The sequence below is a fragment of the Rutilus rutilus genome (genome assembly GCF_951802725.1).
Source record: "Rutilus rutilus genome assembly, chromosome: 2".
Taxonomy (NCBI): Eukaryota; Metazoa; Chordata; class Actinopteri; order Cypriniformes; family Leuciscidae; genus Rutilus; species Rutilus rutilus.
This window is the reverse complement of record NC_140210.1, coordinates 53,182,460-53,196,503: the sequence shown is the minus strand read 5'-3', so window position 1 is coordinate 53,196,503 and position 14,044 is coordinate 53,182,460. Positions and strand designations below refer to the sequence as shown.

Genomic DNA, 14,044 nt, shown 5'->3' with positions numbered 1-14,044 from the left:
ATTTGCGTTTGAATAGCACGCGCTCTCCGGGGCGTGGTCAAATTACTTTTGAATGGCTCGTAATGAGCTCGACTGGAGTCGCTCTCTTTTTATACAGATTACAGAAGCTGATAATATTTGTTTTTTATATAAATTACTCCATTTAAAAGCTGCGATCTCAAGCTTTATGCCCGTGGGTCTGTTTCCCTGTTTGACTGAATTTTCGTGGAGTTATAGATCATTTTCGAACGCGTTTCAAATGGGAGTTTACTGACAGAGAGAAGGCAGAAATAGCATCATGTTAGTTTTTCTTTATTTGTCAAAAAGCAAAACACTTTATTTTTATTGTGAGTATACAGAAAAAAAATAGAAACTGAACAGGATCGATTGATGTATTACACGAAAATGAAAGATCAAAATTAACAGAGCATTTAGTGTTTATTTTCATTGCTAAAAAAAAAAAACGAGCAAAACGCGTGGGCGCGTTTTTGGTCCCCAGAGGGTTAATTACATGTTAAAGGTGCCATGTGTAAGAATTGAGGTAAAAATATCCAAAAAATGAGCTACACACATCAAAAGAATGAGAAGAAATAAGGGCGATGATGCCATTCAAAAAATGACAAGTTATAGTGCTGCAGAGATATCAACCTGAATTAGCATGCTAAATTACTAGCCACAGCCCGACAGGTGTCATAATACCAGTTTCGGCCATGGGAGGCGGTATGCGGGCAACATAACCACCAGCCAAACTGCAATACACGAATAACTCGCACGGCTTGTGGGCGTACTTTAACCTGATGTCAATCGTGTGGAAAGTACAGCCCACTACTACATTTCAGTTCAGGGAAGAGAGCGGAAGAATGGCTGAAGCCCTTAGCTAGTAGAGATGATCGGTTCACGTGCGCTAGGGATCTGTCGTGTAACATTTACAAGCACCAAAACGGTATTTATTGTTTGAATTGCATAATAAAATTGACTGAATCTGAGAGCTGAGATTTTTTTATATCATAACTAACCTGCTCTGTAGTCTGTCGGTCTCCGTGTCCTCTTTGCTTCGCGATTTTTCTGTGCGTGAGAAAATGAATGTGTGGCGTGAGAGTGTGTGAAAAGTGTCAATTGCGTGTGTCTCACGGTGAATGCGTGAGAGTTGGCAGCTCTGGTTACGTTGGCGCTAGCTTGGTCAACATCAGCGAATGCTGTCTGTCAAATTAATGTAATTCAAACTAACAATAAAAATGTAATATGAACGAATATGAACATATTCACTGGTAAAGGTGAAGGGGAGTAGCTTGAAGATGTCATATTTCAAAATCACTTGACATCAACCAACATTCCTCTGGAGTCAAAACGTCCTCTATTAGGAGTTGGCTCGGCTTCGGCTATTGCTCTAGGGTCGTTGTGAAGGTAGGGGCGGAGCATAGAGACTATGCCGTTTCTCAGTTGTTACTCTAGAGTAGACCAACTCACTTTCTGGAGGTATACTGCCCCCATCTGGTATGGAATGTGGAGTATGAATTGATTTTTTGGCGGACATTACACAAGGCACCTTTAAGCATCATCCACTTATAGGAAAACATGTCAAACATTTGAAGGAAACAATCCTTGCCAAACTCTGAATGAAAAAGACATGAGATGAAGAAGAAATGTGTGTTAGGGGTATTTTCTGTGGTAATCGACAGCATGGAGAAACACTTGAACTATAAATAATACAGAATATTTCTTGAACATTAAAATCTCTCTCTCCATCGCATAAGCTCTGGGGGAAGAGTTGCATTGTGGGAAACGTAGTGTGTTTAGCTGAAGCCTCAAAGCTCTTCCTGTGGCTGTAGTTTCACTTCCTGTTTGGCAAGTGTGAGCCGAAGACATCACATGTAACTGAAGCTAAAGGCCTCCTAATATTATAATGATGAAGCTTTTCTTAAGCATCTCAATAACACCAAACTAATCTGTGCCATTTATATGTTGCTTGCAGTGATTTATACGAATATTCATCTACTTTTGAATGGTGCAGTTTCAACATCAGCCAGCAGGAGTGAACCGATGAAAACAGACAAACCTTGAACTGAACATCCAACAAGGAAACGATATTCACATTAATAACTACAGACACACAATATAATAATAATGAGATAAAACTTATGCTTCACTTGCAATCAAGAATAACATGGTTTAATTTGTCCATTAAAGTATTTAATGAGACACATTCAGCTTTAAAAAAAAAATATATATATATATATATTATACATATTTGTGAATGTCAGCTGTAAACTGAGTCAAAAGTCAAACTGCCACATTAATGATAATTACAACAAAAACACAAAACACCAAATACTCAAATCAAGAAGATGAATCTGATCTTTCTGAACTCTATAATGAACAGAGAAGACAAGCTTGATTATGAAGCATGTTCAGTAACACGATGAAAATGATGAGGATGAAGACGGTTTGGTATATTATATTATATTGTAACGGTAAGTAAACTCAGAGAAGAGAAGCACATATGACGTTTAACCATTTATTGAAATGCAGCAGAGGACACACACTAACAGGTCAGTGAATATGACTTTCAGCAGGTTGAACAGTTTGATCAGATCATCTGATCAGTGTCTTATCTTTACAGGTTGGCTGTGAGATCGTGATCGGCTGAATCCAGACTGTAGGGAAGCTCACAATCCTCAGTCCAGGTGAGAAACTGAGTGAACGATGAAGGATGGATGAAGGACTGGACCCACTAAGCAAAGACGTCTTTTCAATGTCTTTGTTACAAAAATCGGACGTTGAAATGACGTCCACTGAGGAGCCAGAATGAAAGTTTTTATGACGTCTTTTTTTGACGTGTTCTGCACGTCCGATATAGACGTTCATCGAACCTTCGTACAAGGTTAAAAACTAGTTCAAATGTGGGCATTGTGGACATATTTCAAGATCATTTATGGTCTCATTTAGACATAATTACTTTGACTATTGCTGTCAGATGATCTTAGTGAGAATTAACAGAGGTTTAGCTGTTGATATTTGTTTAATTTGAAGTGTCACCATTGTGGTGATCAGTGTTTGCTTTAGTTGGGCTCTTGGTCCCCTTTCTTTTTACTTTAACTTTTATTTGGCTGCTGTAACAGTGTGTTTGTGTAACACAATTGTTGTGGCAGAGAAAGCCTAGAAAAAGTTTGAGGTGTAATCAGCTCAATGTTGATGATGACATACTCACTATAATAATAATGTACACAACATTCCTCCAGGGTTAGTGACATCACCAACTCTAGAATTTACATAACCCCTGCTGGTAGATGTCATATTAACCCCATTAACTCCTGCTGGTAGATGTCATATTAACCCATTAACCCCTGCTGGTAGATGTCATATTAACCCATTAACCCCTGCTGGTAGATGTCATATTAACCCATTAACTCCTGCTGGTAGATGTCATATTAACTCCATTAACCCCTGCTGGTAGATGTCATATTAACTCCATTAACCCCTGCTGGTAGATGTCATATTAACTTCATTAACCCCTGCTGGTAGATGTCATATTAACCCATTAACCCCTGCTGGTAGATGTCATATTAGCCCCATTAACCCCTGCTGGTAAATGTTGAAACTACACTATTTGGCTTTAACAGCATCTTTCTCCTTTGACGGCCATTTAAACAGTGTTTCCTGACAAAATAGATGTTTTCTGTTTGCAACATTTAAATTGTAAAACTCTCATAATTTTACAGTAGATGTATTTTTACATTTCATGCATATCTCAAAACTTCATCTCTCTCTCTCTCTCTCTCTCTCTCTCTCTCTCTCTCTCTCTCTCTCTCTCTCTCTATATATATATATATATATTCTATCTATGATAAAACAATGTTAAATTTTGAGACTATACAGTGTTTTTCAAGTAAAAAAAACTGTAAAATATGTCTTTTAGGAATGGGAGTGTAAAATGTTGAGTTCTGATGTTTGGATTAGGGTCATTGGGTTAGTTTTGTTACTCAGATCTGGCGACACTGACTCTGAAACACCAGAATCACTTCACACAGCGTCTCCAGGAGAGAAGAAGAGGATAAATGGGAAAAAGAAGGGATGTTTTGCATTTGATTAGCTTTAACTGTAGATGAGGTGTACGAATTACAAAAAAAAAAGAATCAATTCACATACTTTCTTTCATTTTATTTTCTGTTGTTAGCAGCTATCTTGTTAGTAAGATGACTGTGAACTTTATTTATATATTATACAATTTATAAACTGTGTTTTGTACAGAGAAGTGTCAAAATATTGAATAATTAAACCAAATTTTGAGAGTGTTTTTCATTTATGGTTGATATAAATGAATATATCGGACCCTCGTTTGTTGTGACATAATGTGGATGTGTTGAGATGTTTTGTGGATGTGTTGAGATGTTTTGTGGATGTGTTGCTGTTACGTAGATCAGTTCTGTCCCGCTGTCCTGTGTTGCTTCAGGAGACTTTATATTGGCATAATAATCACCGGCTGTATCTGTCACCTGATTGGTCGAATGGGTGTGACTGGGGTTTGAATCAGGCTGCTGATTGGTTACTGTGGCGTAAACAGTAGAGACTTTTGGGCGGGTGTTGAGGTGTGATGCAGGCGTCTGATTGGATGAAGATTGAGGCCTCTGATTGGACGAAGACGTTACCATAGTTACATTATTGTTTGGAATCTCCTCATAGATGCATTCAGTCTGAAAAACAACACATACATCAATAATTGAATAGTTTATGTAGATAATTCTCTCTGTTGATCAATAAACAATCATTTAACATGCATGTCTGATCTTCTACAGGTAAAGACTTGAACACCCACCTCTGTATTGTGCTGCATGTTTTGCTGAAATAAAGCTGAATGGAGCATGAATAGAGAGAAAAAGAACAAGTCAAATAAATCAAATCAACACTAAAAATGACTTTATAATCACAAACAAACTGTTACCTGTCCCAGATTTCCTCTTCCTCTTCTTCAGGATGATGAAGGTTCCAGAACACAGAGTCAGAACCAGCAGAACCGAATCCAGACCGCCAGCAACAGAAGCCAGATCTGAAGGCAACGCGAAACACATGATATTTACATGATGAAACACAAACTGATTCTGATTATACTGGAAAATCAACAATAACATTCTAATAACTAATATAAATTCCTATGATTATTGTACCATTAGGAATATTGTAATATTGTAAATATACAGTTGTTATATTGTGTAACTGAAGTGAAACTGCAATGGTAAACCTCAACTCTCCAGAAGAAAACACTTCTCTTTACGGTTGATGTCAAACCAAATTAATTGAAAGCTGATTTGTGCATCATTTTATATTTATACAGTAGATAAAATGTGTCTCCACAAAATGTTCAAACCAATTTCCTTTCAAAGAGTGATCATGTGATCAGAGAGTTGCATTATGGGTAGTGTAGTTTGTGTGCTTACTAGTGTTTGTCTGATAGAGTTGAACTGTAGTATTTCCTGTTGTTGTTCTTGTTGTTTCAGTTTCTGTTTGATGAGTCGCTGACAGAGAGAAACACCAGTGACTGTGAATGTGTCGCTCATGCAGTGATATAATAACAAATAATAACAATAGACAAAAACACACATAACACTGTTTGCCCTGTGCTATTGCTGCATATAAACTACCCAGCCATCACAGCCATATGAGGCCCAGACAGTTTTGTCCTCAGTTTCCATGTAGACCTCACACGGGTTAGTCCAAATGCAAAGCACACTGCTCTGTGTACACATTACAGGCTGTTAAATGTAACACTGAATTAATGAGATAATAAGTAATTAATTGAATGATGACTGTACATTATTGAAGACAGCTGATGATAACAAGCAGAATCACTGAAGGACAGAGGAACAACAAGAACAACAACTTCAGGATCACTTGAAAATACAAAGGCAGGTGTGCTGAACCAGGAACTAAACTCTGCAGGACAGTGGCCCTCTAGGAGTACACAGCAAAAGCCCCAGTGTTAAATTGTTATAGAGAGTTATAAGTAACACTGAAGCAGTGTTAAAGTTAATGAGATAATTAAGTGATTAATTGAGTGATGATTGAGCATTATTGAAGACACCTGATGTTAACAAGCAGAATCACTGAAGGAAAAAAAAAACGTAATTGGTATGTTACCATTATGGAGATCAGTGTTTGCTTTAGTTGGGCTCTTGACCCTTACATTTATAACTTTAGATTTAGATTGCCTACTGTAACTGAGTGATAACAGCCAAATGAACAAAGAGACAAAGTGAGCCCAACTAAACCAAACACTGATATCCATAATGGTGACTTAAAATCTGATTTTCTCCTTCAGTGATTCTGCTTGTTAACATCAGGTGTCTTCAATAATACTCAATAATCACTCAATGAATCATTTAATTATCTCATTACCTTTAACACTGCTTCAGTGTTACTTATAACACTCTGAGTGTGGATTATATAAACACTGAGCAGTGCTAATTTAACTCTGGGGATTTCGCTGTGCAGGACTGAATACCTCTGACCTAAACCTCTGTTAATTCTCAATTATCTTCTTTTATAGACATATAACAGAAATAAAGTCAGTCTGGTTAGTAATAAGTGAAGCTGGTAATGCTGTTTGTGGAGTTGTTTAATTCTCCTCTGCTGAGATCTTCACAGATTTAATGTCTTCTTTTCTCTTCAGTTGATTTCATCTAAGGCTGTGGCTGGAAATCAATTGTAGTTCTTGTTGTTTTTCTTTCCTTCAGTGATTCTGCTCGTTATCATCAGCTCTCTTCAACAATGATCAATCATCATTCAATTAATCACTTAATTATCTAATTTATATTTATAAACTGATTCAGTGTTACATTTAATACCATCGCCCTGTCCCAAATGTCACTTTATATGCACTTTCGTTCTTGTGGACTTAAAATGGCTGGCGTGTGTGCGTGTGTGTGTGTGTCTGTTAAGTCAGGGTGTCCCATTCGTCAATTTAGGATTCAGAAGGGTGCTCGATATGTGTCCTCGATCCGCACTTTTGGCGAGCCGGCACTGAAGTGAGCTCCACAGCAGACTTCTATACGACAGTCAAAGCGGCATTATGTCACTAAAGTGTAGACTCGTAGGAAGACCGCAAGTGTTTAAGGTGCCATTTTGGACAGGGCTTATAGTGTGCACACTGAGTAGTGTTGATTTCATCTGGCGAACCCATGTGAGGTATACATGGAAACTGCAGACAAAACTTTCAGGGACCCAGTTAGAAAGACCAGATGAAACCTCTCTATGGCTGTGCTGGCTGGGGAAGTTTGTGTTTTCTGTTCAAAACACTGATTATTGTCGTGTGAGTATCACATTTTATTAGTGCTCATTTATACCCCTTTTCCACCAAAAAAAGAACTGGTTCGGAACTGGTGCTGGTTCAAAGTTGGTTCAACTTGCAAACCATCTCAGAACCTGTTTGTTTTTCCACTGACTAGAGAGCCCAGTGAACGACGTCGTTACGTCACTGTGTACGCTGCCATACGTCTTAGCTTTCCCAGAAACGCTTGCGCCAACTTCAAGCATAACAATTACAATGGCGGACTACATTGTCTTTCTGCAAATGTTTCTCCTGGCTTTTCGATCCTATACTGGGGTCAGAAGAAGATGTTTAGAACACATTTGTGCTGCTCGTCTGGATTACTTTAGACGGAGGTTACGTTCGAGAAGAAGTTCGACAGTAACCCCGCCCCCAGCCCCCGACGTAAGCATGACGTGGTAAAAGAACGGTTCCAGTCCAGCAAAGAGTTGGTGCCGCTTTGGAAACAATTTTCCTGGCCGAGAACCGGTTCTTTGGCTGTCGAAACACAAAGAACTGGTTTGCGAGTAGGCACCGGCTCCGAACTGGCACCAGCACTGCCTTGGTGGAAAAGGGGTATTAGAAGACACTTTATTATCTGAACTGATACAGAGTCGCTTTGGATAAAAGTTTCTGTCAAACCCATGCAAAGCTGGACTCAGTCATTACTGTCATTATGAGATGATTTTACTCAGAAACTGCAGAACAAAGAAAGGGCTAAAAAATACTGACTGTAAAATGATGCGTCAAACATTCACTTGTTGTACATTTGATTCATGTGTTGAGGAACATCACAACCTCTAAATGTTCAGTGTGATGCAATTTTGGTTTATGTTTTTACAGAAGTTGAAGCTTTCATGAAATTCAGAGTTTCCAAGTTGGTGCAAGTTTGTGTAAGACATGAATTGTTTTGTCAGAACGAGCTGGAAACACGTAATTACAGGAATTGCATCATGATCATAAATGCAGCATTAGAATTGTGTTTAGAAGCTTTGATATCTCTGCATTCAATATAATCAGACTAACTATTAATGTGTTTTGATGGAAGTTAAGTTCTGAAAAGCCATGTACATAAACACAGTAACTTTAACAATATTTTCATCAAAACACATGTGAGTGCAGATGTCAGCGGGTGCAGTCAGTGTGTGTGTGTGTGTGTGTGTACCTGTGCTGGTGTGTTCAGTGCTGCTATACGGACTAATGCTGGATGATGAGATCTGGACACGTGTCGTTGTCTCTGGAGCTGAGAAATGAGGAAGAGCCGTCAAGCCATTCAAATTAAACAAATATATTCATAAAACAATAAACATGAGTGATGAAGCAGATTGGTGTTAAAGCTGCAGTCCGTAACTGTTTGTGTTAAAAATTTTACAAAATGTATTCATTTATTTGAGGAGTAATCCAGTAATCCAGTGATCCAGTGCCAGTGTGACTCTTCATAGACATAAACAGAGAGAAGTAGCTCCGGCTCAATGTTCTTCCGCAAGACGCAGCAGTTTATTAACCTCTAGAGCGCCTAAAGTTACGGACTGCAGATTTAAGTGTTGAATATCAGGCACCTCTGATCACATTTAGCTGGATTTGTGTGTAGTGTGTCCATCCAGCTCCACATCCGTACGGTCCAGCATCTTCCATCTTCAGGTTACTGATGGTCACTGTAAATGATTTGGTCTGACGATTATCCTTCAGTGAGAATCTGCCACTGGTCTTTTTTCCATCTGTTTGTAGTATAAGGACACGGTCTCTGTAAAGTCCTTTGTGGAAGTATTTGGAAGACTTTTTATATCCTTCTGGATAAGGGCACGTAATGATCACTCGTCGTCCCTCTGTTCCTCTCACTGTAATGCCCTCAGACAGTGAACTGCTCACTGCACACACACACACACACACACACACACACACACACACACACACACACACACACACACACACACACACACTGCTTTACTCATGTACACTGATAACATACACCATGATATTAGATAATAAACACTTTTAGTGGAGATCTTCAGCTCTTACCCGTCAGCAGAAACACACAAACTATCAGTGGAAACTTCATTTCTTCATCAGTTCAGTTCAGAAAATCAGTCTGAAACTCTCAGTAGTTCCTCACACGACTCTCTGAAACTCCAACAGCAATAATACTGCTCTCATCTATATGTGGAAACTTCATTTCTTCATCAGTTCAGTTTAGAAAATCAGTTCTGTTCAGTGAGTAGTTGCTCATCTCACGTGTTGAGAGTCAAACTCATACTGTTCACTGACTGTGTGTCTGTGTTTCCATGTGGTGTGAAAACGCCTCTCAGTTTTGACCAGGAAATTTACTGTGAATTCATCAACCACATCCTGTTTCCTGTCCTATCTGTTTCTGTTCTGTCTTTAACATGTTTGAGAGCTTTCTGTTGCCCTTTACATGTTAAGCATTATCCACTTGTAGAAAAATGTCAAACATTTTAAGGAAACAATTATTGCCAAACTCTGATTGAAAAAGACACGAGGCGAAGACGAAATGCTTGTTGGGGTATTTTCTGTGGTAATCGACAGCGATGGGAAAGATGCTGTTCTTTACAGAAACTTTAAATAATACAGAAAATTGCTTCAACATTAAAATCACTGTTTCTCCGTTGCATGAGCTCTTGGAGAAGAGTTGCATTGTGGGAAACGTAGTGTGTTTAGCTGAAGCCTCAAAGCTCTTCCTGTGGCTGTAGTTTCACTTCCTGTTTGGCAAGTGTGAGCCGAAGACATCACATGTTTAACTGAAGCTAAAGGCCTCCTAATATTATAATGATGAAGCTTTTCTTAAGCATCTCAATCGCACCAAACTAATCTGTGCCATTTATATGTTGCTTGCAATGATTTATACGGATATTCATCTACTTTTGAATGGTGCAGTTTCAACATCAGCCAGCAGGAGTGAACCGATGAAAACAGACAAACCTTGAACTGAACATCCAACAAGGAAACGATATTCACATTAATAACTACAGACTCACAATATAATAATAATGAGATAAAACATATGCTTCACTTGCAATCAAGAATAAGTCAGTCAGTCATCCTCATTTATATAGCGCTTTTAACAATGTAGATTGTTTCAAAGCAGCTTTACAGAGATAAGCGTTTAATTTATGGTAACAGAGATTGTTTTGGCTTTACACTGTAAAAATGAATACACTATATCTAATCAATAAAATTGTGGCAACAGATTGCAAGAAATATTATTAATTAAATTTAACAAATTAGAATTGAGTAATAATTAATCAAATTAATTCCTTAAAAGTTAACCATTTAAAATAAGTCAAATTTACAACAATTTTTTTTTACACAATTTTAAACAAAAAGAAGACACCTGGTGTTAACAAGCAGAATCACTGAAGGAGAAAACCGTAATTTTAAGTCGCCATTATGGTGATCAGTGTTTGTTTTAGTTGGGCTCTTGACCCTTAAATCATTGACTTTAGATTTTGTTTGGCTGCTGTACATGAGTTATAACAGCCAGATGAACAAAGAGAAAAGGTGATCTGATGGTGTTGGTTGTGTTTTAACATAATCATTATTTCACAATTATTACTCAATTCTAATTTGTTAAATTTAATTAATAATATTGCTTGTAATCTGTTGCCATAATTTTATTGATTAGATATAGCGCATTCATTTTTACAGTGTATAGTGGTTCTTTAATAAAGTTATTTTCCAGCTAAAGTTAGTTTTGATTGATTCGCTTCCGTCGCAACAATCATTTGTTATTAAATTAGGGGCCGCTAACACGACACCATTCTCTCTACACAGACTTTAAACGTGAACCTGTGAGAAACGCTGATGGCGTTCACATGTGCATTAAGAACGGGTTCTATAGTTATGTGCGTTTGAATATATGTGCGCAGGTTTGGAATTCCCTACAAACCAAGCCTAAACAAAGTACTGGTCTTTCCATATAAATTTGATACAGAATTTTATTTTATTTTGTCACTTCGGGGTAGATACGCGAATTGAGTTTCCCGGTATGCGAAATGAATTTTCCGGACAATGCTTTATCTGGAGTGGTAAAAGGATCCTCCATAAGGAGAGACTAGTTGGCACTTCAACACTGCGTTGGATCGGGTCCAGGCGAAGGTCCTTCATCAGATCTGGATACGGCCTGGATTCGGCAGGCTGCGGGAAAACCTCGGGATAAACAAAGACACTAAAATTAGCGTAGATGCCATTCTTCTCATGATGTAACGAGTACATCAGGATTTATGGGAAGTGTTCCCGGTTCCGGCTGACCTAATCTATGCAGCCTAACATTGAATTGTATTAAGTCTTTAATGTATTATGTGAATGCTAGGTCAAAGAGATGCGTCTTTAATCTAGCTTTGAACTGACAGAGTGTGTCTGCTTCCCGGACAATGGTAGGAAGACTGTTCCAAAGTTTTGGTGCTAAATAGGAGAAGGATCTACCGCCAGCAGTCGATTTTGATATTCTAGGTATTATCAACTGGCCGGAATTTTTGAGATTGCAATAGATGTGAAGGACTATAATGCGTTAAGAGCTCGCTCAAGTACTGCGGAGCTAAACCATTTAGTGCTTTGTAAGTAATCAGCTTACAAACATAATTTGTAAGCAATTATGCAATGTTTAATAGGGAAGCCAATGCAGTGTTGACAGGGCTAATATGGTCATACTTCCTGGTTCTGGTAAGAACTCGAGCTGCTGCGATTTAAACCAATAACATGGTTTAATTGGTCCATTAAAGTCTCTAATGAATAAATCTTTTTTGCATTTATTTTTCGCCACATGACAGAGATCTGATATTCTATTTGTCATATTTATGTTTTGCATAAAACTAAAGAATATTCGATACATCCTTTAAAAAAAATTTATTATAATAATCAAATAAAATATGTAATAAAATAAAAATGTGTCAAGGTCTTGGAACTGATTATTTCAACATGACAACTTGACAGCTCAACAATAAACCATGAGAAAACATGAGATCAAGTATGTGAAACTTGCAAAAGAACACATATTATTATTTTACATGTGATTATTTTATAACTCTTCAGTATATGTTGGTTTGCCTTAAGCAGTCATTCTGAACCAGTAATCATGTTTTTGACAATTCTGCAGGGATGGGATCATTTTTTCCATTTTTTATTCATTTACTACTTAAATTATGACTACATTATTATGTCATTATTTTACTAAAAATTATTTTATTTTAGTGAATAAATTTAATTTAATTTTATTTATTTAAAAAAATAATAATATAGCACTTTTTAAAACTTTTTTTTTTTAAATGCCATAAATTGTGTGTGACAGATATGATCATCATTTATTATGCATATTATTAATATTTATGAACGCTAAATTAATAAATAACATTAATTATAATCTATGAATGAATCTGTCTAATAACATCTACAAATATAAAAGTTATCTGTCTACCAAGCTCTGACAATGTATGGAATATTATATTAAGAGATTATCCAAATTTAAAAACAATAGGCCTATACCTTTAAAATCAGGGATTTGTCTGTCACGGTACTCTGCTTTAAGACAGAAGTCCACCGAAGTCTGCGTGAGCAAATGAAACTGTGCAGTTCGCCTTACGTTCATCATTAGTTACTGGACAGACATTGATGCCTATTTTCAGATCTGAAGAGGACGTGAGCTCGACATGGTTTAAAAAAATGCCCATTACGCCCGTTTACAGCGCATGTTGTCTAGACTCCGTCACTATGGAAACAAAGACGCTAACATGCAATCACCCGCAAATGAATGTGTGGGTCTATGTAAAATTTGGGACAAACCGCGTCCCACATTGATTTGATACAGGACGCATCATTTTTCCTTCAAATAGGCCTACGGGACGATTCTGTATTTTACGGGACGGGTGGCAACCCTGCGGCGAGTCATTCTTTGTAATCTTCTTTGGTGAGCAAAATATCTTGAAACTTGCATTTTCCAGGCATCACGTTTCAGCCTATTTTTGCAATGTCTGTGTAACGTTGAGGTACCATTGTAGTAGTTTCGTGCACGGGTGAACGTCACGACAACGAACAACACAAAGTAGCCTACCTCACGCGGGAAACACTTAACGTAATGGGCCTTTCACACAGGACGCGGTATGTGGGCGCTGCGCTATAAAACCCATTCATCTCAATGGCTTGCGCCGCGCAAGGACGTTTTGTTGCTGCGTCGATCAAAGCGCAAGCGCAGCGGTGCGCATCATTGGCGTGCTCACGCGCACGCCGCGGTCAAAGTTCAAAATAGTTCAACTTTTGCCGCTGCGCTCTGTGACGATTACCAGCGCGGCCAATAGAATCAGGGGATCCAAACAAGAACGGAAATCAAAATGGATGAACGCCTGTACTGTGTGTGTCGGAATTTCCTGAGCTGTACGATACAAGTTTGAGGTCGTATAGGGACATCGTCTATCGCTCGCTTCTTAGAACTGGACAGATACATTGTTTGCTGCTGACCGAAAGGAGGAACAACAGACGTAATAGAGCTCCCGCTAAAAGTTTTTAAAACTCCGCCTACGTCATAGCGCCGCGCATACCGCGTCCTGTGTGAAAGGCCCATAACGCGTAAATGCGCGTAACTAAGGTAAATCAAGCAAGCTAGTGTGCATAGGCCACAGAGTGTTGGTGAAATAACACATTAGCGGACCGGAGGGAATAATATGGAACTTTTTCCAGAAAACTTCTTGCACAAAATAAATTCAAGCAATTTCTTCTTTTTTTTTTTAAAGGACTTTTTTTTTTTGTGGTGGGCCGTCA

At 38.1% G+C, this 14,044-nt stretch overlaps 1 protein-coding gene across 1 annotated transcript; it reads right to left on the bottom strand.

Moving 5' to 3' along the window:
• Positions 1–4,118: 4,118 nt before the first annotated feature.
• Positions 4,119–9,586, bottom strand: LOC311286218 (uncharacterized protein). The gene is made up of 7 exons (XM_084402332.1): positions 9,299–9,586; positions 8,839–9,147; positions 8,445–8,522; positions 5,412–5,489; positions 4,919–5,023; positions 4,793–4,827; positions 4,119–4,670 (listed from the first exon to the last, which is right to left on the bottom strand). The coding sequence occupies exons 1-7, from the start codon at positions 9,336–9,338 to the stop codon at positions 4,251–4,253; spliced, it is 1,065 nt and encodes a 354-aa protein (XP_084258458.1). The 5' UTR covers positions 9,339–9,586; the 3' UTR covers positions 4,119–4,250.
• Between the last annotated feature and the right edge of the window lie 4,458 nt (positions 9,587–14,044).